Raw genomic sequence first — 24,004 nt, forward strand, 5'->3', positions numbered from 1 at the left:
GACAATAGTCAGTCTTAGATAAATTATTTCAAACATGTTCAACATATACAATGACATTATACATTTACATTCCCATCTTGTCACATGCTTGAAAAGGAGTAGGCAGTATAAACTTAGTAGGCAGAAGTATAAACTTAGAAGGCAGAAGTATAAACTTTACACAGCTGTTTCTACAGCAGCCAAAATGGACAAACCAGCCAGAGCTTTGGTTTTAGATTTCTGGTATGGGAAGGCCAGAAATGTAAAACTGACACTTACCTTTTTACTGGAAAAAAGAAGATAGACCACGTCCTACCTTTGGGATGGTCATTTTACTGTTTTACTTTTGTTTCATTGTTTTTTATTTTTTCATTATTTTTTTACACCTTGTCATGCCTTTTACTTTGCAAAGCACTTTAATCAACCCTGGTTTTTAAATGTGCTCTAGAAATAAAGTTGAATTGACATTGCTCCCTTGGGAAAGCAGGGGATAAAGGGACTAAAACTAGTGCTGCAACAGTCAATTTACTCATCAACTAACCAATTGATTTCCAGAAAATTAACACAGCATTTTAGTGGACTAAATCTTTGGACATTTTATGGACCAAACAACTCACTGATCAATAAACAGAAGAATAACAAAAACAACAGCAGGCTCTGGAAATATTTAGCAATAGCACTTTATTGAACACAAACAACCCTAAGCCACAATACTGAATGACAAGACCAATTGGCTGCAGCAAACATTTTATAAAATAGATTCAGGTTTAATGTCACTAAATTGTTTCTTTTTTTTTTTTCTTTTAACGTCAGAAAGACAGATGCAGGTTTTTCCAAAACAGTGAATGATCTTTTACATATTTAACATTTTTGTAACAAATTATCATTCACATGTTCACACAAAGGAATAACAAGGCAAAGTGCTTTCAGGATTGCATTGTCGAAAAAACAAAACAACAAAACTTGAGAATGAATGGCTTGAGGTTTATGTGAGGTGGGTGATGGGGAGTACAGGTGATCGAGTCATGGAAAAAGCATGAGTGGGCAGAGGAGAGAGTGTGGGGTGGGGGAGGGGGCATAAAACCTCAAACCTTTCACCTTGTCCTGTACCCCTTGTAGTTAAACTGGATGTAAAATGTCAGGGCAGCGTGAAGACGAAAAACTAAGAAGCAGAATTTGGTTCGGAGCGGACAGATGGATTCAAAGGCATACAGTCGAGGGGTTCAAACTCGCCCTCATTCAGAATTACAAATCCACCTTATTATCTTCCTCGTGAAAATTTGTGGTACCTGTGGTATCATTATAACTTCAGGGCAATCGATGGCTGACCCAGAATGAAGCTGTAAAGGCTGACATAGTGTATACGTATGAAGACAGGGAAGCATACGTACAAGAGGAAACCAAAGAAATACACGGTGTTAAGAAGAAGAAAAAAAAAAACAGCCAATGCATGGTTATTTTTTTTCTCTATAAGATGATTCCTCTGACCATTCGCCACTGAATGTTAAAGGGGATAGACTATCATCATATTATGCATCTTAACATTTTCTGGCTTCACATTCCAGTGGTATTTTGTCGTATAAATGCTTCTCATAAATATTTTTTTCCAACGTCAAGTAGACATATATACACACACACAACACAACCAAGCACACTTTTTCTGAAAGTATTACTACCATTGCTTATGATAAATCTGTATTCCCCTACTGCAATACACTTATTTTTTCAGAACAGGTGGAGAGACAAACAAATACTCAAGGCTGCAAAAACAAGGAGGTAGGAGAAATGCTACTGAAAAAACAGCAAGTGATGCCAACATGATCGTTCACTTAAATAATCATGAGATACACCAGGCGTGAACCAGCCCCAGATCTTGAACCATGCTACTGCCACCAGCTGCTACTACAGTCAACGTCTCAAAAACAGCGACAACTGTAATTTCAGATTTTCGTCGTTGACTTGAAATGTATGTATTTTTATCACCAAAATGATGACCCATAAAAATCAAATCAAATCCAATCTTAGCTACAGTCTGATGCTGACTGGAGTAGCAGCCGTTTACTGAAGAAAATCTTGCAAAATTGTAATATTACTTTACCCTATTTTTCCAGACCAGTCATGTTTTTAGATTGGCTAATTTCAACAGAGTAACTTCATTGGTCCTGCTGTCATCACAGGTCTAAAGACCACACTGCTGGTGATGGCATTGACTCCTTTAGACACAGTAGAGTAGTATATTTGCAGATTTGTAAATGAGGTAATTAGCGTTAGGCTAAATAGGGAACCCTGTCATTGATACACATGCCCTTTTCATTCACCAGCAAAGCAAAAAAAGGTTTCCTCAAACAGTGGGAAAGGACTGTGGAAAATGAAATCAACTTTGGAATGTTGGGTGGACGAGCCAACTTGTTTTATTTTTTTTTTGTTTTTTTCATTATTTATTATTTTTTGAAGGTGCATTGTGAAACTATTTGATTGTTACTCATCACATGCCCTGATTCAGAGTCCCTCTACTCAAAACAGAGGCTCCTCCTCCAGATAAGCCACTCAAAAGTAAACCAGGCAACTATCAACTTTTTTTTCTTCTTCTTTTAATTTGCAAGGTATTAAGGCTGCCTCAGCAGCAGATCAATGCCTGCTTTAAGTCCAGTTGTGAAAGGATTGTTAATAGCTTGTGGGCTGCAATGAGGTGGGTAGCAACATCTACAGTGAAGCGGACTAAATATAACATTAAAAAAAGATACTACCACTACTAAAATGTCACAGAACATGCAGTAACCATCCGTCTACAGTAGAGGCTATTCCTAATAGCACATTCAAGGGGCTCCTAATGGGCAAAATTCTGTGATATGGCTCTGCTTTAGAGTTATCAAGCTTGATGTGAGACTACCTCCATCATGGGCTCACAGGAAGGAGCAAGTCCATAAGGTGCTCCATCAGAAGATTGCTGCCTTATTTCACCTGCACAAATACTTTGCGTCATTCAGTTCAAAAATAAAACACTGCAAAGTGTTTTGAACATTTGTTTTCCTTCGTGTAAATACATTCCCCGCCCAAAAAAACCACATCTTTTGCTGGTGAAAACAAACGGCACTTTCAAAGGGAATGTTTTTCTAACACCACAATCACAGGACCTCCAAAGAACAAATTCTGAAAACACAGGCTATTCAGTAGATATAAATCTCATGAGTATCTTAACTGTACAAGCTTTAGGCTACACACTGAAAAGGGAAGGACACATAAAGAACCCTTAATGCTTAACATTGAAAACAAATATAAGGCATTTCATATTTCCTTTTATCCGCATACATCACTGACAGCAGGTCTAAATATTTTAGAGAAAACATTTCATTCAAGGAGGAAGAGGATGCATATACACATCTACACATGCAAATTAACATGTCCACTGGCTAAAAACCAGAAGTCCAAACTACAACACCGTCAAGTCCATCTATTAGAGAAAAAAAAAACACACACACACACACACCCCTACTCAAATCTGTCGGGAAACTTGTACACCATTCTTTCTGAGCAGGCAGCTTCAGCAATCAGATATTGATCACAGTTTTAAGAACAGAATATCACCAACTCCACTATCAAATGCCACCTCCCTGATAACAAACAAGAGGACCACTTGAAATCCTTCATTTGCTACAGACAAGTGACTTTTGGTGTTAACAGAAAGGGCATATTTAATTTTTTTTTTTTTCAACCAAGGAAGCAATGATAAAACACTAGGTTATTGCACTTTCATCTTTTGTCTATTTCAAACGAGGTCAGCATTAGAGATGATTCATGCCTTAATGTTGTAAGACAACAAAATGTTATATCACTTCTATAGTATGATCACACGGTTATTAACACTGCACACAGCTACTACTGCAACCCTACTTGTAGTCAGTCTACCCTAAATAATACAAAACAATCTCCACAATCAGTTTGCAACACAGTCACGACAGTTTGCCTAAACTTGATCTTGAATGCAGGTACCGCATTGTTTCACAACGTGGGTCTTATTGTGAATGTCTGATCATCGATGAACAAAGATGAGAACAATCAGAAGAAGCTCTGAAAATGCACACTCGTCTCTCTCTACAGTTAAAGTGTTACCGACAATCAATCCTCCTTGTTTTCTGCTCTTAAAGAGGAGTTGGATATTTTTCCCTCATGTTGTTGCCTAAATTTGGTCTAAAGGCTCCTTCTCTCGCCTGTGCCTTCTTTGGATTTGTGCTTTCAAACAATTGAGATCCATCCATTCAATGTGTGATGAGCATGAAATTGCATTCTGTGCAATTTATTTTGCTACCCAAAGGGCAGTCACAGGAGATGTGTTATGAAATCCAGACTATTGCAGAACAAGTTACTCCGATCATATAGATAGGGTTGAGATAGACATGCTAAGAGGGCATATGGGTCTATGCACTGTAGTCATGTATATTCAGAGTAATTTCTTTTTCCCATTATAAGGCTTCTGAGAAATACAAATGGAAGACCGTACCTTTCGGTAGTAACAAATAAAAGGCACCATGCCACCGCTGTGCTCATTATTACACAGCTCCTATTGGTGGTGGGAAAATTAATAACCAAGTGTTCAGGCAGGGAAAGTGGTCAAACTAGCATTAGTCATACAGTATAATTGTATTGTTTTGACATACAGAGGTAAAGGTTTACAGCTACCTTCCTTTTCTACCTTAAATTAGCCTGTACCCTCCACCTTAAATGACTTATGTGTTGGTTTTAATGAAGAGAAACATGTTCAAACAGGGTTACAACGCATTTCTGTGCTAAAATGAAAACAGGGACTTGTGCATGTTTAGGTCGGACATGCATATCTTGAAAAGTTACTCTCCCTCTCACACAAGCGCACACACACACAGTAAGAGAGAAATCTACACTGTTAGGAAATGCAAGAAATCACAGAGGATCAATGTCAGTGGATTCACACAAAAGATCACTGATGAGGTAAAAATGCAGGTCCAATAAAAACATTAAACAAGGTGCATTGGCTGCCCCTTTATCAGGTAGGAAACATGAGACATCTGCCGACACTAATCTAACACTTTTGCGTAGATACTACATCTCCGATTTAGGCTGGTTTAAGCAAAATTACACTACCCATGACAAGATGGATCACAAAGTTTAACTCTTTGTTAGCATAGCTGTACACAATTTTTTTTTTTTTTCCATAAGAATTTCCTTTTATCCATCTAAATATTTTTTGAGGTACACCACTATTATCCCCAGTGTCATTTGGCTCTGGATAACAGAGAAGCCAAAGCTGATTGTTTACAAGTGAATTCTGAATTCATTCTTTCACAGTGGCAAATATGGCAAAATCCTAACCTCTCAAAACAATCTCTGCACCATGGCAACCTTGAGCTATGTGCTACCTTAATTGATTTGTGTGCTTCTCGACACCCACAAATGTCTTGAAAGTCCAAAATTAGCCAAAAAATATATTTTTTCAGCGATCCAACCAAGTAGCATAACTGTACAGGTGATGCAACTTTTTAGGTACTGCCAGGTATCGTTTCCATTTTCAGCTTTTAAGGCAAAAGGCTCAACAGTGGATCAGAAATGAATTGAAATTTGCCATTTACTTCAAGTAAGAACCGAGACATCAACTGAGGCAAATCAATTCTCAACTGTATATACCATGCTATTTTTTTTTCTTTTGGACATCAAAAACTTGTTTTTTTTTCCTGGTAACACACACATACACACACGATAATCCAGCTTGTTAAATAAACACACAACCCAGGGATTGCTTTGCCAATACCAAACTAACTATATTCTTCAAAAAAGCCCAATAATAAAAATCTAACACTAAATTTTAACAGAATACTCGCATTAAATTACAATATCCCATGCAAAATTTTAAATTGTTTTTCTTTGAATAATTTAACTGGCGAAAAGACATGCAGCACCAAACACAAATTTGTAACAATCCTGCCTTCTTTTGAATAAGTTACGGACCAAGTAAATATGATTTATGTCTAAAGGCAAATAAAGGTTTCTATGGCACTAAATGGGTGTAGCTTAGGTGCATTTTTGTCAAATATAGGCTATTTATGAGTATGTATGATGCCATCTACTGCAGATCTTTTTGTCCCTCTTGTTTTATTGTACTCTAAGGCAGACTCAATGGAATGGATGAGCATGAATGTTTAATTCTTTTCAGCTCTTTCACCTTTTGGGCTACACTACACACAAAATGTGTAAAGACAAAGTGATATAAAACAACAGGCCTATACTCTAACAAGAATGCCAAAAAACCCTTTCCAGACCATCAATGCAGGAAGACTACTACACATATTGTATATTATGTCAAGAAGTAGGTTATGACATGCTACCAGTATAATCATATCTACGCAAGACAAATGAAGAGCAACAGTTTAAAGTCGGGAGAAAGGAAATTGTCCTGCTCTAAACTGACACTACATTCATATCAGTCAGAAAACTCATGGCTCAGATTTGATGGTTTGACTGTAAACTGCTTGAACATATGCATAAATCCATTGCTGTTTTACTAGAAGTTCCACCCTGTCCACATGTTTTGGCAAACAGGCCTTATTTGTGACCAAAGATCATTATAACATCTGACCCGCATTTAAATCTTCCATTGGCATTTATGCTATGATTTACTGAATTGGCCTAAATGGATGGCAGTGCAATATTTGTGCTGCACACTTTTACACACACACGCGCTATTGCTACAATTGGACCTTTCATTGCTTTCTATCTCCAGATATATTATATATGCTCCATTTGTTTAATCGTCAACTAAATCAAAATTATGATCTAGCTCCATGCACAATCACCCAATTATCACTGGTAACACACACAAAGAGAAAAAAAAAGGAAAAGAAAATAAGAAGCATGTATAAGAATACTGCAATACAACAAAAGAATTCAGTTACTTACAACCTGTATAGTTGCAAGGGACAATGGCTCCGTTTACTGGTCAGATAAGGACATCACAAGAGAAAGCACCTACGGATGGCAGAGAGAGTATGTAAAGTATTTTTGAGGAGCCTGCCTGAGGTGTCTGTTGAATCACTGGACTGACTTTAAGTGACTTAGGCCAGGGTCTGTATTATTAACAGTAGGCTGGGTAATGCAACCTTGTCACTTTGTTGGGCCCCATTGCCCAGAAATGGACAACTCGAAAAAGTCAGTGGGCAGTGGACACTGTCCCTAAGTGCTTGGAGACACTTACTCATTTCAAATAATGCATTGTTAGTACAATTTAGTTGCAGCCTTAGGTCGTCTTTTGCAACCCTACCTTCCTGTATTCAGCAGCAACATACATGCATGTAAACATATGTACATACATTACATCGTTTGCACACTTAGAACCTGAATGTACTAAAGTGCGTGCTTGACTATCTAATTAAGTGCTGTGGGATTAGGGTTTTAAAAAAAGCAATTAAATTGTGGAACATCCCATTAAAAATGTAGACATATTTATCCTGCTGAGATCTGATTGGATTAGTAAATTCTGACTGCAGCTTCAGCACAGATCCTGAGATCACAAAAAAAAAGTATGCACCTATCCCTAATATTAACAAGTATATCACTGTTCTCCTTTAAATAAGAAATTGATCAAGAGACCAAAGGCTGGACATCACTAATTATCTCCGATTCATTTCAGTCAATTGAAAAGTCAACAACAAATCTTACTTAACAACTTTTACAATAACGTCCAAGACTATTTCTGCAGGGGAATTTGACAACACAGCCTTGTCTAGGTCCTCATCTCTCATCCAGTCAACTAATGTGTGCAATTGTGCCACTTCATTATCAATGGATATGAAGTCCTCACGCCAATGACAACAATCTTACTCAGTGTAATAATCATTAAAAAAAAAAAGACAAAATAGCATAGATATAACATCTTATAAGTCACAAACAGCTCTAGTGGTCCGATACAATCATCTTTAGTATGCTTAGTACCAGAAATGGGATGAGGAGACAACAAAATTAACACCAAAAAAGCACATATTTGGATTTCTGCTATTCCTGAAATCTAAACAACAGGTATTGGCCTAAGCAAACATCCCTCTCCTTTTCTTCTTAGCCCTACTTGCTTCAATAAGGGAAATCAGCTCCCTGGTCATTAACAATGCCGTTACATATTAAGATGTGCCGACAATGTCTGTCCACTAGATACAACCGTGGTTCGACGTTGTTACTATCGAAATGGGTGGAAAGATAATCAGTCTCAGGGCTCGTCATACTCTATCATTATGCAATCCAACTGAAATGATGTATTACGGAAGGCATGGGTCAAAAGGCATTTCATGAGTTGCCATAAAGGCAGTCCAGTGCATTTGCGTTGACACTGACAGTAAAATGCCCAGCACACACAGAGCCATTCGTTAAGTCTTTAGTCATTTTTTATGAAATTATATAAACAAATCAGAAAAAAAAATCAAACACATTCCAGGGAAACAAAAGCCCTTGTGACAGTGATTGTCTATTCAATAACGTTAACAAAAAGGTCAAATGAAAAATATTGCTTGAAAATTGCCCAATAAAAAAAAGCTACTCTGTATCGTTCAGTTCTAATAATTGATCAGAGTTGACAACTGAAGAGCTGAGATATAAGCTATTAGATGTTTAAAACTAGTTTACCAGCTCCAAGTAGTACTCCTAGGGAGAGCTTGTTAAATAAATGGCCACCACAGAACATAACGGTGGAGTTGCAGCAACCCCACAAACAACAATGCTGATGGCCAGTTCAACGTCGGAAAAGCAGAGACCAAAATGTCGTTAGTGCCTAAAAACCATAACCGACTGCTCTCTATCAATAACTAGGCCATTTGAATTCTGAAATCTTTTCATTAAAAAAAAAAAAACACTTGGAGATGGGGAAACAACTTGAAATGGCTTGTTCATTTATGTGCTCAGATATATGATGCTTTGATGAGGTGTTGTTGGCAGATATTACTAGTAAAGCCTTCATCTAGAAATAAACAAGGCCTCAGTCAGTCACTATCCTACAGTAGTTCTCTAGTCCAACAAAAAGAGAACATTAGGCCTACAGACCCTGGGTGAAGATGAAGCAGCTGCTAAACGAGTTGACGAGGTATATCAAGATCTATTGTCTTTCTCTATACAGTACAGTTCATCTCAAATAAATAATTTATAGCCATAGTAGTGTTGCTCAACTTTGGTCATAACTTATATGCTTAGAAACATTCTAGCTTAACAAACACTTATTTAGCATCTTTAAAACATGAAGTCAGCATTAAGAACAAATTGATGTTACAATGCTGACCCAAGCATGGCTCTCCTTTGGAAGGAGACATGCTAACGTATTCAGCAGCGTTACCAAATTCATCTTAAAACGCCAAACTATTGTATGTTGTACATTTAAAGTACACTATGGAATTAACATCTTTGTGACCCTTTTCCAAATTTCGGATAGTACTGTAGTACACAAGCATTGCACTCTTAAGCAAAAATTTTGATTTTCCCTTGTGTGGTTCCTTCATAAAAATCTAAGCTAACAGACAATTAAAAACAAATAAAGAAAAAAGGTAAAGAATATCACCAAAAAAACAAAACTCTTTGATCAATCATTTGGGAAGGCTATATATTCCTCTACAAGGTCACCAAAACTGATCAAACATGATATGACGTTTATAGTGAATGATATGAAGACAGTTGAGGATACAGAGATTCCCATGCTTTTAGATGTTGGTTATATAATTATGTCGACATAATTTTAAAGGGTTAAATGGTTTCGAGATGGTTCATTTGCTCGTGTCTGTTTTGGATTCCACACTTCATCTGAGTGACCTTGTAGAGAAATGGGCCTCTACATATTAAGCACTACTAGGAGATGGAGGAATGGGATCTAATTGCATATTAGGTTTGACTGCACCTCAAGAGAAGACCAACACACACACACACACACACACACACGCACACACACACGCACACAAACACATACATACACAGAGAACAGACAAGTGGGTGGGTGCTCTCCTGGTCCTCTGGGCCATGTTAAAGGGAGTCGCCCCCTGGTGGTGGTGATGGCGATAGCAGCTGACTGAGGAGGCATATGGGACCTCACTCAGACAGACACCCATCCAGGCCAACTGGTGCACCGTGGCGGTCTTTGACATAGCCGTTGTGGAGGCCGTTGCTGGGCAGGGGGGCGCAGGTGGCGGTGATGCCGCAGTGCTTCAGCAAGTTGAGACCCGGGGATGGGGAAACAGTGGGGGAGGAGCAGGAGCAGGAGGAAGGGTCCCGCTGGGGGAAAGGCTTCATGGTAGAGAGGATCAGAGCCAGGCAGTCAGCCACGTCCTTGTTGGGAGCACAGGCCAGAGCTGGGGTGTGGCCTGAGCGACAAAAGCACATTCCCATTAGTGCATGCTTACTGCTTGTAAAATCAGGTGAATTACATCACTAAACATCTTAATACTGTTACAACCAGATGGGGAAATGAACTGTGTAGCTTTAAAAAGGTGAGGGATTCACCCAGAAGAGCATTTTACTTAACATCTGATTAGGTTTTACAACTTTGAACAACCTTGCAACCTTCATGTATTTACTTCAGACATAAGACAAAGTTAATTCAGCATGTGAGCACAATGGCCTATATCTGAACATTTAAAGACAAAAGGCACAAGTCAAGAAAATGTAAGCCAAGTGAGCATATTTTAAAACAGGGGAGGGTGACAACAATATTATCATAAAAATATTAAATTAAAGAATATCTTCGTGGTGCCAGACATGGATGTGCTCCTATTTCAAAACATATAGTGTTCTCAGGTGACAACTGCACTGAAAGAAACTAATAAGCACTTTACAGCCAGTGAAAATGTGTGGTAATTTCAAATATACACTCGGCTGACAGTTGATTAAGTACACCTTGCTAAAATGAATGCAATCCAAAAGTTCTGCGATAAATCCAACTCCATAAGGGTTGCAATGTTGAGTTTTTATTAAAATTACTTGGAGGTGTTAAATCAGCAGTTTCATCAGGCTGGAGGCTGCAGTCTGTGGAGCTGTTTAGCTGGAACACATTACACAGAGGTTTTTGTGCCCTTTAGTCATCCTTTACTTATATTAATGAATTGGACAAAATTGAAAATGTTAAACATCCTAGCAGGTGCCCATGGGGTTTATGTGGAAGTGGCTTTGTGTTGGAGTTGGTTTTATGCTTTAATTTGACATCAAGGATTTTATTTTTGCAGAAAATGTATATGGGCTCAAAATATTACTAACTGGTATCCTGATCATTAACAATTGCCATCAATCTTACCTTCCTCATCCACAGCCAGCACCGTGGCTCCTCTACTCAGCAGTGCCTGTACCACCGTAGCCAGGCCATTACGTGCTGCAAGATGGAGGGGCCTAGAGAAGAGAACGTTAACATGTATAACCGTGTGATGAAACACAAACAAAAATTGCCTTTTTTTCCCCCATGAAGGATTTTTACATAGTTAAACTGCATTATTAAAACTAAGGCTGCATGTATGTCCAGACCACCGACCTAAAAGTAGCTTGGCAAAAATTTAAAACCCACAAGCCTGAGCAAAAAAAACCTCATTAAGTTGTCCCCATATTTATTATTAGCTTTTAAACTGAAAGAAGGGTCTCACATTTGCAGAGCACTGTTGGTGGCATTTATGAGTGTGGGACTGTGGATCTCGCCCAGAATCAGCAGAGCACACATCTCATGAGCCTAAGGGGGTGGGGGGGGAGAGAGAAAGTCAGTGGTCTTCCACAAAATGCATTTCATCATATATTTTTGTTTAACATAAACATACTGCTCATGAAAAAATGATGTGCTTGTACTTGTTAAAATGTGTGGTGGTAATGCTCACTGTGGATCTTGTAGCATCTTAACAATAATTACAGTATGTGTACCTTGCTGCAGGCCAAGTGCAGGGCAGTGTTCCTGTTCTCATCCAGCAGTGTCAAGTCAGCCTTGGCCCGGTGAAGGAGGATGGCTGGACAACACCAAAACACAAAAAGTTTATTTCTTGCGACTACAGTTGTGCCGACATTGGCAGAGTAGACATTTTCAATCTTAGCATGTGGGAGCCATGAATGAGCCAAAAAAATAAACAACTAGTTCTTCATGATATCGTAGGAAAAAGAGTGACACATACCCACAGTGCCACTGTGTCCCTTATCAGCGGCTACCATCAGAGCGGAGCGTCCACTGTTGTCTACGGCATTGATCTCTGCCCCATGGCGAAGCACCAGCTGAAGACCTGTGACATCCTCAGCAAATGCAGCAGCATGCAGTGGGGTCCTACAGACGCACACAGAAAGGAACATCATGACTTATTTATGATTTAGGGGAAACAGGTGCAGTACTGTATATACTATGTAGTGCTGAGGAATGCAGAACTTATATTTAACATTTTACAGCTTTATACGATTTCTTCCTGAATGTGAATGTGTTTCAAAAATAATATAAGTCTTATTTTGTGGCCTCACCTTCCTTTGGCATCTCTGGTGTTTATCATCTGGACCCCAGCAGACTCCAGCAGCCTCTCTGCAGCACCGCTATGGCCATTCATCCTACAAACAAGACAACAGAATTAATGAAATGTTGGTTGCATCTAAATACACTTAATTAACTTTTTGAGTTTTGACACACTAAAAGACATAAGATGTAAGTTGATGTAAATGGAACACTCACAGAGCACAGTGCAGGGGGGTAAAAGGGTTTCCCTCTTCATGGACAAATGTTTTAAATTCAAGTAAAACCTCCAAACAGTCTTCATGCCCTGATAAGAAAACACATACCAAGCATTATAGACAGATGTCATAGTGATTAATTACACCATTTATGACTGGGGATCATCAAACCTTTGTAAGCAGCCCAGTGTAGCGGGGTGTATTGTTTGTTGTCCAGCAGTTTATCTTGTGGGTCTGTTGCCACAGTGGCCTGCACCAGACTGGCCAGGATCTCTGTGTGGCCTCTGGATGCAGCATAGTGCAGCGGTGTCCTACCCTGGGTGTCCCGACTCAATGGAGAAGCTTTGTGCTCCAGCAGAGCTGTCACACAGTCATCGTGGCCCAACATCGCCTGTACAAAAAAAAACAGCAAAATTACATGAGGAACACATCACACTTTAACAAAACTAAATATTTATCCTACACTTATTGATACAGCATAGCATCACTCCATTTTAAAGTGGCGATAGTGTACCAATATGTGGACAGCAAGTATCCCCTCTCTCTCCCTCTGCACTCTAATATGTAAATGAGGCTTCACTCAGAAACACACACAGATGCTGCTGCACAGTGGAGGAGTGATGAACAGTAAGCAATAAATAATTCTAAAAACTTAAGACAGACCCACATCAGCCCCAATGTAATCTTTTTAACTGCTCATCCCAGATTTTAGCCACTCAGCTAGAACGCAGCAACAAAGGTGCTGCAGCAGAGGCTGCTTCTCTGAAACTGCGCACTAGTGACGAAATTAGAACAGCTGCAGAGTGAGGGAGGGTGAACTTAGTGCGAAACATGGAAAAAACCTGCTGTAAACTTAAGATGGACAATAGAGGGCAGCAGAGTATGCAAAAGTCACTTTGTCTACGACCAGTTCTCTTAATTATGCCATTACCACTTGGCAGAGATCAATATTTTAGAATAAAATATATTCACTGCATTATTACATCGACTACATAAGACATTTAATTATATGTACAATAAATATGCTTTTTTATGGCTCAGGGATTTTAATTTTGGAATATACTTTACTGTAGAAAAAGAGTAATATATTCCAAAAATATAACAACATTCTATTGTATAGTGGCATAAGTATCACTAACATTGCATCATGAAGCCTCTGGTGACACCCACACCTAAGGTAATCATCAACTGGTTTAATCCCTTAATAAGATGAATCCTAAATCCAGACACCTAGCATGCCTTTGCAACTGTTGTTCTATTTTCTGAGACGACCAAACAACTGGGAGTAAACGGAATTTAAATAATCATCTAAATATTTCATTGTTAACTCACAGGGTGACATGACAACTTTGGTAAAAGGCAGCTTTTCATTTAGTGTACTCCTTGTAATTTTAGTTTGCAAACATGGTACTTTAGATAATGTAGTTAAAGAGACATTTATGTTGAGTATTGTAATTGTAAATGTTAACAGAAATACAAAGCAACTCTTCAGCTCCACCCACCAATTACGCAGCAAGTACAGAATTGTAGTAGCCACATGAGGCAGCTTACAGACTTACCCCTCTGTGCAAAGCTGTTCTGCCCCTCTTGTCCTGGGCATCTGGCAAGGCACCCTTCTCCAAAAGGAAGCGAACACAGTCAGTATGACCTCCCAGAATAGCCAGCATCAGAGAAGTCCTAGAAGTGAAAAGGAAAACATTAAGACTTCAAGATTAAAGGTTTTGAAGCAGAATGGACAAACTGAAGCCACAACACAGCAGGACATAACTTACTGGCCATATTTGTCTGCGACATTGGTGAGATCCCCATCCTCCCCATAATCTATCATCATGCGCAGGCAGTCTGAGTGACCATTGACAGCTGAAAGGAAACAAAGTGAAAGTTACATTTAAAAAAACACTGATCGACAAGGTAACAATCAGATTCTGAGAGAAATATACCTGCAACATGAATTGGAGTCCACATGAGGCGGTTGTCATTGAGGAGACAGGAGGCACCCTGCGCCAACAACACCTCGACGCAGCGGGTATAGCCTTTCTGAGCAGCCAAGTAGAGCACAGAACGCCCTGCAGCATCCTGCACATCCACGTAGGCTGCAGTCTCAGTCAGCACACGCAGCGCCTGCCAGTGGCCTTTATCAGCCTGAGGGAACACAGGAGGTCAGTCACAACCCTGCTTTTCAGTTCAAGTTTAAGTTGACTGTGGAGAAACTTACAGCAAGATGCAGTGGACTGACTGGAATACTGCTCTCTATGTCTCCCAGTGCATTAAAGGACATCTCCAGAAGCTGAAAAGAAATATATCGAGTTGAATTAATTAAATTTATCAGAGCAAGAGAAATGGTTAAAACAGATGGTAATTGATGCAGTATCTAATAACTAAAAATAAAATATCTGAGTGGAGTACTTCTATTTAGACTTGGACATAGGCACCCTTTACACCTGGCATTAGAATGAATTTTCTGTGATCTGATTGAATTTCACCACATGTATTTACACACAGTATTATGCATCTCCTGTGTCCACATCCCAATCTGGTCACTACCCTCCCCCTTAAGTCATTTGATCGCAGAAAAAACATTCTAATGTCAGGTGTAAAGGGAGCCATATTTGGCTGTGTATAATTATGTTGTGAAGCAAGAGCAGAGGGACACACCAGCTCCAGGTTTTGTTTGTTGCCATGGTAAGCTGCATAGTGAACAGCACTGTAACCCTTTGTGTTGACCATCGATGGATCAGCACCGTTGTCCAAAAGATGCTCCAAACAGCTGCGATAAAAAAAGATGACACAAAATGTAGAGAAGGGTTGAGAAGAATAGCAACTTTTTATTCAACAGCCTTAAGGCACAAACTAAGAAACTAAATTTCTGTCATTTTATTGCATTCTCAACCTTGATTATTGTTCATGAGTCAAGACGGCAACAAATGAACTTACAAGTACGATTCCTTTGCCTCATCCTCATCATTTTGATGGTTCCCAGAAAAATGACGATCAACCCTGAAAAGAAATTAATTTATTCAATGAACCTTCCACACACGCGCGTGGTGTGTGTGTAAATCTACATCTATTTTGCAGCAGATGTAGATATACATTTTCCTCATTGTGCAAAATACATAAAACACAAAAGTTTTAAATCATTAGTCACATCGTAGGATCTCAGCCTGTTTGTCAGTGTTTGTACTACAGCTGAACTATTAAATCAAAACTTTATCATTTTAATATGGCCAAATCACAGGTGGTGCAATATTTCTTAAAGCCAAAATGTGTAAAATAATCATTTTAGATTAAATATTGTCCTGACCTATACACATCATATTCTACAGACTGAAGAAATCAGTTTCTCACAGATCTGCACAAATGTATCACAGTAACCATTTAAAATATGTTATTCAAATGAAAACAATTATGTAAAAATTACCATTTGAAAATCATATCTCAAATACAATTTCAGTCAATTAGATATTTATTAAAAAATCATTCAACCCTAGATTATACCAGAAAAAGGTCCTATAGAGATTTTAAAAAAAGAAAAGTATACAAACACACACTTTGACCTTATCTTAAAGCAAAGGCACACCACATGACCAGAGGGCTAAAGAGACATAATCATTAGTCTCACAATGTATCCATTTAATAAACTCACATGACCTGATCAGCTTTTTTATGATCAGACATCTAATAATATTCATGCCCACCCCTAAATAAACAAGAAAGTAATTTAACATGGTGACCTCAGAAGTTAGCTGCCTGCAAGCCCAAATACTCAGGACATTTACTTTCACAAAACAATAAATTGTTGATAATTGTAAGATTTAGAGGTACAAAATGTGGTGTGTTGTGCTGCTTCTCAAGTTTCAGAAAAAGGTAGAAAAGTGAAGTAAGACCTGTTTTCCAACCTGCTGAAGGCTTGTGATGCGGCAGAGTAGTGCAGGGGAGTACAGCCCGTTTGGTCAGGCTCGTTGACCTCAGCGCCAGCGCTCACCAGGGTCACAGTGCACTGGTACCTCCCATTAGCAGCCGCATAGTGCAACGGTGTCCTACAGGAGGATGCCAGGAGAGAGAATACAGTCAGTGATTCATTAAACCGTATTGCAGCATCAACGTTGGAGGCAAATCAAAAACACACACACACACACACACGCACATCTCTAAAAAGGAATGAGGGGAAACTCACCTTCCCATTATGTCCCTCTTGTTTAAGTTGGTACCACTACTTAAGAGCAAGTTCAGACATTCAACATTTCTGCAAAGACAGACGACCATGACAGTGAGTTACAATGGAGAAACAGATGACTCGTGGCAGCATAAAATTCTTTAATATTCCTCTGCCAAAGCTGATTGAGCTTCTTACCCTCCAGAGGCAGCAGCGTGTAGACAGGTCCTCCCAAAGTTGTCAGGGGTGTTTATGTCAAACCCAGCTGATAGTACATGCTCCTTACTCATGGATGAAACTATACTATACAGCTGCCCTGTAGGGTAATGAAAAAGATAAAGCAGTTGTAATGTCTACAATAAAGTATAGAAGATTAAATAATGACAACACAGACACACATTCATGGCACAAACCTGAGGAGAGTAACTTGCGACAACAGTCAGAAAACCCGTACAGCACAGCTAAGTGCAAGGGGAACATTCCATGGATCCCACGTCTAGAAATGCATAGAGACACAGAACATTAAAACCCAACTGTTTTAAATCATGAGGTAAATGCATTAATGCGTCTTAGTATTAAAGGCTGTGCTTTAGTGAGGATTACCAAGCTCATGGCACTATTATTCTCATCAGTAATACCACTAAAAGCTTCGGATACCTGGCCGTGTCTGCTCCATTGGTCATTAGAGTGCTGATCAGCAGTTCATGGCCGTACTTAGCAGCAACGTGGAGAGGAGTATTGCCATACTTGTCCACACAATCAATTTCCCCACCTGATGAAAAATAGGGAAGAGGGAGTAAAACAAGTCATAAAGTGGAGAGACAATACTGCAGCAACATATTTTCACAGCTCAGTTAGGCAGCACAGCCATTGTTACCATTTTGGATGAGGATCTGAGAGCGTGTGAAGCGTCCGTGAATGGCTGCCATGTGCAGGGGGCTCTTTCCTTCTTTGCTCTATCACAAGAATAGAATATGACAGAATATAAAAATCATTTTTTTTCCAATCTTCAGTGCAGGGGTTAGAATTTCAATAAAAAATGTTAGTCTGTTTAGCTGATGTCACACTATCCCTGAAACAGTCAGAATCAAAACACCACCATTTTGGCAGGAAGGCATTCTGTTCAAATCTGTTTCCATCGCGGTACGGTACGGTTTAAAATGGTGAAGCCTTCAGTCAGGCTTGTGTTTAGATGGAGAACAGTACCGTTACTTGGCAGACAAGGTGTGCGCTGTGCCCAAAGGCCGTGTCAGCAAGATATGTAGTGTGGTGTTGTACTGGTGTACCAACAATGAACAACATCGAATACGACACAAAAGACAACAATAGAGGACATCCAGCAGCTCCTTTTTTTCCCCCTGCTCAGTTTGTGTCTCTTAGTCTCAACAAGATATCAAGCTTTGTATGAGAATAGACTGTGGGCATTGAAGAAACACCAGTCACCACCCATACCATAACTCTAATACCCAAAGGGAAGGGTACCAAACCATAACGAACTGAACTAGAGCTGAAACGATTACTAAATTAATCGACAACTATTTTGATAATCAATGAATCAGTTTGAAGCTTTTTTTCATGATTTAAACAAGATTTCCGATTGATCTTAAATGTGAATATTTTCTTCAATTCTTTAATGTAGATAAAGAAATCATTAAAAGTGAATCATTTTGATGTGAGGACAAAACAAGACATTTGAGAACATCATCATTTCCAGGTTTGTACACCGATCAACATTTTTTTAAGGTTTTCTAATATTTTATGGACCAAATGATTAATTGAGAAATTAATCAACAGATTAATCAATTATGAAAATAATCGTTAGTTGCAGGTCTAAACTGAACCACATGTCAGTCTCCTTGCCAAATAACATGTCCCCAGAGACAGCAGAGTTGGATCCCTACAGTAAAACACACTTTAACAGAAGACAGAATGATTGGAACCCACAGGCAACGTATTCCACTTGTGCATTAATCACTTCCTATCAGGTACAGAATCCAGAGCTTTAGTATCTTGTTTGTTTAACATGCTTTTAATGCAACATCCAAGCATTCTCCACAATAAGGTGAGAGAAAGTATTTGTAAGTTGAAGATGTCGGAAAACTGCATGTCTAGAATTATAGCCACCATGGCCGTTTGCATTATAAGGATCATTTATATTCAGTCTGTCAAGTTCTGCGACACACTGTTTGATCCATGATAATCAGAGTCACATGATGTCCACAGCCGTATAGTGATGTATTTACAATTAAAAAAAAATCTTTCCGCAACTGCCACTTTAGAGAATGAGTCTGTACCAACTCAATCCATCACATTCTATGTGAAAATGCATGTTTTTTCCCCATGTTTTTGTGCAGTACAAGCATTAAGATTCTATATTTTTGTTTATTATATCTAACAAAAATTCAAATTAACAGAAAAATAAAAAAAAGAAGTTTCAATCCGAGACAGTTTCATACCTGCTGGTTGACATCTGCCCCATTGTTGACCAGCAACTCCAGACAGAGGGCACCGTTGGTGGAGACGGCAGCCAGGTGCAGTGGGGTGTAGCCACACTTGTTGGGCTGGTTAACATTAGCTCCATGGTTTACCAGCTCTGTAGCCACAGCCTCCTGCCCCATGTAGCAAGCCACATGCAGCGCAGTGTTTCCAAAGCCATTGGGCTCATCGATCTGATGGTCAACCAAAAAAGCAACACAAGATCAGACTGTGGAAATCATAGATGTATCCTTTCAGACACATTTCAGGTGACCATGATAAAAGCCATATATTCTGACATGTGTAAAACCCAATAGTACAGACTAATTTACCCAATTAACAAAAAAAATAATAATTTTGAAAACAAAAAAAATCTGCATGATTAAAAAAAAAAAATGACTCACCTCCACACCCATCCTCAGTAGATACTTTACAATTTCGATGTGACCACTTGCAGCAGCAGCATGGAGAGGTGTGTAGCCCTGCTTATCCTTGCAGCTCTTGTCTGCACTGCGAGAGACTAGCAACTTCACAATCTCTACATGCCCTATGGGAAACAAAAATATAAAGAAGACCACACTTACAGACAAGCCCATGATATTGCTCTTCATTTTTTTGTTTAGTAAAACTGTCTCTGAACAATAAAAACCTTTTACTGCTGTTTGATAACGCGAGTGAGTGCTGTGCAAAACTTGCTTACCCAAGTAAGCAGCACAATGGATAGGCTGTCTCTCTTTCTTATCAATGGCACTGAGGTTGGCCCCCTTGTTCAGCAACAACTTCACCATCTGTGTGGCAGACGAATGAAAACAACAAATATGAAGGAACTGCTCTTGAATTGTCATAACTTGGGGAAAATGTCAAAATGCAAAATTAATAGTTTAAATCTCACCTCTTGAAACCCACTCTGAGCTGCATGGTGCAAAGCAGTTCTGCCTGTGCGATCTGCCATGTTCAGGTTGCTCAGCTGGGTTAGCAGGGTCTCTGCGCAGCGTGTGGCACGGTTGGCTGCAGCCACATGCAGTGGTGTCTGCCAAAACTTGTCTCGTGCATTTGCCTCTGCTCCGCGCCGCAGCAGCAGACCCACTGCTCTCTGGAGAGAAAGCGGAAATAACAAGTACTTACAGCACATATCATACCTGCAGCAGTTTGCTGTATTTCCCACAGTAAAAACAATATGAATTGTTAAAAGGTACAGAGCAAGACACATCAACTCACTGAGGGTTTTTTTTCAGATTGTAGGAAATGTATTATTTTATTTTGCAGATATTGGTTTTTTTTTAATTTAGGTCTTAAAGTCTGAGCAGCAAAAAACACCTCGTGTGTCTGAAAGATCTGTGTGCTCAAACTTCAAATAGTATTTTGCTTCTTCCTTAACACAAAAGTACATTGACATATTTTGACAGAACTGCCAAAAACACTACACTCCTTCCATGAAGCAACCACAGCAACTAGCTGGGTTTTTCTTATGCAACGGAGTTCTGCACCCAGACAAACATAGGTACGCCTACACTGTTTCCAAAACAATCCACGCCAATGTGTTGGTTATGTCTGGAGACAAATCAAATTTGAACACCTGAAATAATCAAAAAGTCTGCCTATAATGTGTGATTAGTGAAAAAATCCAATTGCCTAGCAGCTGAACAATCGCCCAAGTGCAGATAATTGGACTGAAATAATAACATTATATTGGTTTAATGCTTACTTCATTCCTGGAAGCAGCTGCTCTGTGCAATGGGCTCAACCATATGTGGTCTTTCGCGTTGACACTGGCACCTGGCAATCAAACAACAATTTCAAAGAGGTGACACATCATGGATGTTGCAACAGTGATGCTGCCGATGCTTCATTTTAAAGAGGAGAAAGTGTGCACCACACTCCTGTAACACCAACTTAACAACAACAACATATAGACACATTCAGGGTACCAGGTGTCTGTAATACATGTAATTCTTTTTTATTTTTTATTTTTTTACCTGATTCAATGAGGAGGTCCATTATATGGACGTCCCCCACACAGGCAGCAGCATGAAGTGGCGTACGGCGCTCTTGGTCCTGGAGGAGAGAGCATGTAAGTCACGGGGGAATTATGACATTACAAGCTCTTGTTTAACAAGTATTCCGGGGCCTTTAAGCGACACCAACCCATTTAGCATGCAACTACATTCAATGAACTTTACACATACCAGTGCATTGACATCCTCCTTTTTGTGCAATAGTAGTTGAAGTTCTTCAGCATTACGTTTGAAGATGGCCTGGACCAGAGGAGGCTGCAACACAGAAACACCACTTCGATAAACGTCACAGTAACGTTGCATAAACCTGCGTTGATCTGAACTGAACATCATAATGCTATCCGCTTCCTATAAGCGGGTTACATCTCAGTTAAGGGCAGCGACTGTTCTGGAAAATTGCACGCATGACATCGCGATGTTAAGGCTTGTTATTTAAAGCGTTCACTTCGGAATAACAAAGTGAAATTTTTGCTTCCTTCCAGCAAATACTCAGAGCCCCGCCTGTGGCCTACAGGCCGTTTTCCATCAGCTAGCCAGACGGCTTCAGTGCATAGCTTTAGCAAGCTGCCTCTGCTACAGCGCTGGCCCGGACCCAGAGCGCGGCCTACTCCGGGGCTACGACAACGAATGCGCAAACATTGCACGCCTAGCCCCGCTACTGGCAGGGAAATATAGTCTGAATATTGTTGTGTCCCCACTATTGAACATGCACCCTCAAAAAGCAGAACAATATACTGAACAGTACAGCGAATTACACGTAGTAAGCTGCGCACAAGAGCAGGTATTTGCCAGCAAATAGACTGCGCCACATCACAAACACGGAGCGCCGTCTTTCTCAGCGGTACCTGGTCTGCAATGTTGAGTACTCCCATCTCCCAAACTCAGCCAGGACGGAGCTCCTTCATGAGGATAAAACTGCGAGGTATATTGCGGTGCGCTACTGTGTACACTTTTCAGACTACACCCATAGCTGGTTGCAAACAGAAATGCGGTCTTGATCTGTCACTGTTGTTGTCTTTATCCAGTGTCTGGTCTGACGATACTGGCTACGACTGTGCTGGTCCGCCTACAGGCGTGGCGGCCTGCTCCTGGACTCTCTGAGGGAAATGGCGACGCCATGTGGTTGAAAATAGGACAGCAGCTGCCGCTACACTGCGGGAGAACAGGGGATGCAAGGTCGATTTGGGGTTTTGAGTTGAACATGTTAAATCTAAACTAAATGTTTTTGGCATTTTCCTCCTTATTGGCCGACGAACTGGATTAGAGACAACATGTTCTGTTTAAATTAAGAGAAAATACGTTTTATAACTCGAGGTTCAGAGGTCAAAAACATTATATATTCTTTAGTCTATTATTGTTGATGTTGCTACTATTGTGTTCCACAGTTTTCACAGTGTTTTTTAGTTGTTTGTTTTTTGTGGGGGTGGGGTTTTGTTTGTTTTGTTGTGGGTGTTTTTTGTTTATTTGATTTTTGAGGGTGTTTCCTTTGTTTGTTTTTTCTTTCCTACAAGAAAACACAAATATCTTCACCTGTACAAACATTGCTATTTTACTTAATCACTGCTAACAAATAATACAAAAAAGACCTTTGAAAGAAGAATTGGGGGTTGAACAGCATTGAAGCCATATTAACAAAATCTGTTGTTCGTATATGATTTGGTTTTATAGATTTTGCAGTTATATCCACCTGTTAAGTGGGTATAATTTATCTCAGACTCCGAATCAAAAGAAATGTAATTATTCAGAAGAAAATTCTTGGACAATAGATTGCTCCACATTCCACCAAATAAAATAAATTATAACATCCATAAATATACAATGTGACTGCAAAATGATTGATAGCAACACGGTTATAACAAAGTAATATTGAATATTCATATTGCATAATATTTCAAAATATTCAAAATATTTTCGTTATTAAAAGTATTTTTGCACAAAATAATGATTGGAATGTCGCTCATTATATTGAAATTGTAATATTGCACATTTAAGTATTTATTTGTCCCTTTCCTTACATTTCATCCTGGTCTTGTACATCATTTCATTTTTTCCTCTTAATCCCAAATTCATTCATTTTTCATTCATTTAATTAGATTATTTAATTTAATTAGAATTATTTATTAAATGGATTTACTTTATCTCCTGGACTTTTCCACTCACTGTAGTGTCTGTTGTGACTGCACCTTTACATGTATTTTCTTTCTTATTTTATTCTTCATCTTATTCTTCATACACTGAGTTGCAACATGATGCCGTTACAGGGACTACCCTGTATATGTATTGTTTCTGTATTTATATTATTCTGTGTTTTGTGAAAGTGTACTTTCAAAGCAATCAATATTTGTGTCTGTTCCGTTTATGTCCCTGCTTGGTTTTGAGTGTCTGCTGAGTCAGAGAGAACAACCCCTGATGTCGAACCCCAGTTCTGATTGTGTTTGCTGCAAGATGTGGGTGAGGATGTAGAGATGGTCGATAAGTGCTTTGTGGAAGACCAAACTACTGCCAGTTTTGTATTAAGTACCTTAAAGAGATAATTGTATCTTACCAGAAAATGACTTTGGTAGAAGTTGAAGTCACTTTTTTATAAAACTGTAGTGTAAAGTAGTTCACCAAGATTAGAAAAATTCTAAAATACAGACCATTACCAACTCTACCTCTTCTGATTTTATTTGGTAGTAATGAGGAACAAAGATAGTTAGAGGAAATGTATCGG

General features: G+C 39.2%; 1 protein-coding gene across 2 annotated transcripts; it reads right to left on the bottom strand.

Moving 5' to 3' along the window:
- Positions 1 to 643: 643 nt before the first annotated feature.
- Positions 644 to 22,370, bottom strand: LOC122777197 (serine/threonine-protein phosphatase 6 regulatory ankyrin repeat subunit C-like). Of its 2 annotated transcripts, none has more exons than XM_044038263.1 (28): positions 22,137 to 22,370; positions 21,463 to 21,546; positions 21,253 to 21,331; positions 20,982 to 21,052; positions 20,169 to 20,369; positions 19,977 to 20,064; positions 19,681 to 19,823; positions 19,258 to 19,470; positions 17,679 to 17,757; positions 17,459 to 17,573; positions 17,215 to 17,297; positions 17,000 to 17,117; positions 16,823 to 16,891; positions 16,545 to 16,685; positions 15,583 to 15,645; positions 15,304 to 15,415; positions 14,864 to 14,935; positions 14,589 to 14,790; positions 14,421 to 14,508; positions 14,208 to 14,325; positions 12,820 to 13,039; positions 12,650 to 12,737; positions 12,445 to 12,528; positions 12,111 to 12,256; positions 11,866 to 11,948; positions 11,598 to 11,680; positions 11,258 to 11,349; positions 644 to 10,331 (listed from the first exon to the last, which is right to left on the bottom strand). In XM_044038263.1, exons 1-28 carry the CDS (start codon positions 22,161 to 22,163, stop codon positions 10,060 to 10,062), a joined length of 3,234 nt encoding a protein of 1,077 aa, XP_043894198.1. In that variant the 5' UTR covers positions 22,164 to 22,370; the 3' UTR covers positions 644 to 10,059. The 2 variants fall into 2 exon arrangements, with proteins under 2 accessions (XP_043894198.1, XP_043894197.1); XM_044038262.1 differs by having other exon boundaries at positions 16,533 to 16,685.
- Positions 22,371 to 24,004: the final 1,634 nt, after the last annotated feature.

The sequence above is a fragment of the Solea senegalensis genome, linkage group LG11 (genome assembly GCF_019176455.1).
Source record: "Solea senegalensis isolate Sse05_10M linkage group LG11, IFAPA_SoseM_1, whole genome shotgun sequence".
NCBI classification, from domain to species: Eukaryota; Metazoa; Chordata; class Actinopteri; order Pleuronectiformes; family Soleidae; genus Solea; species Solea senegalensis.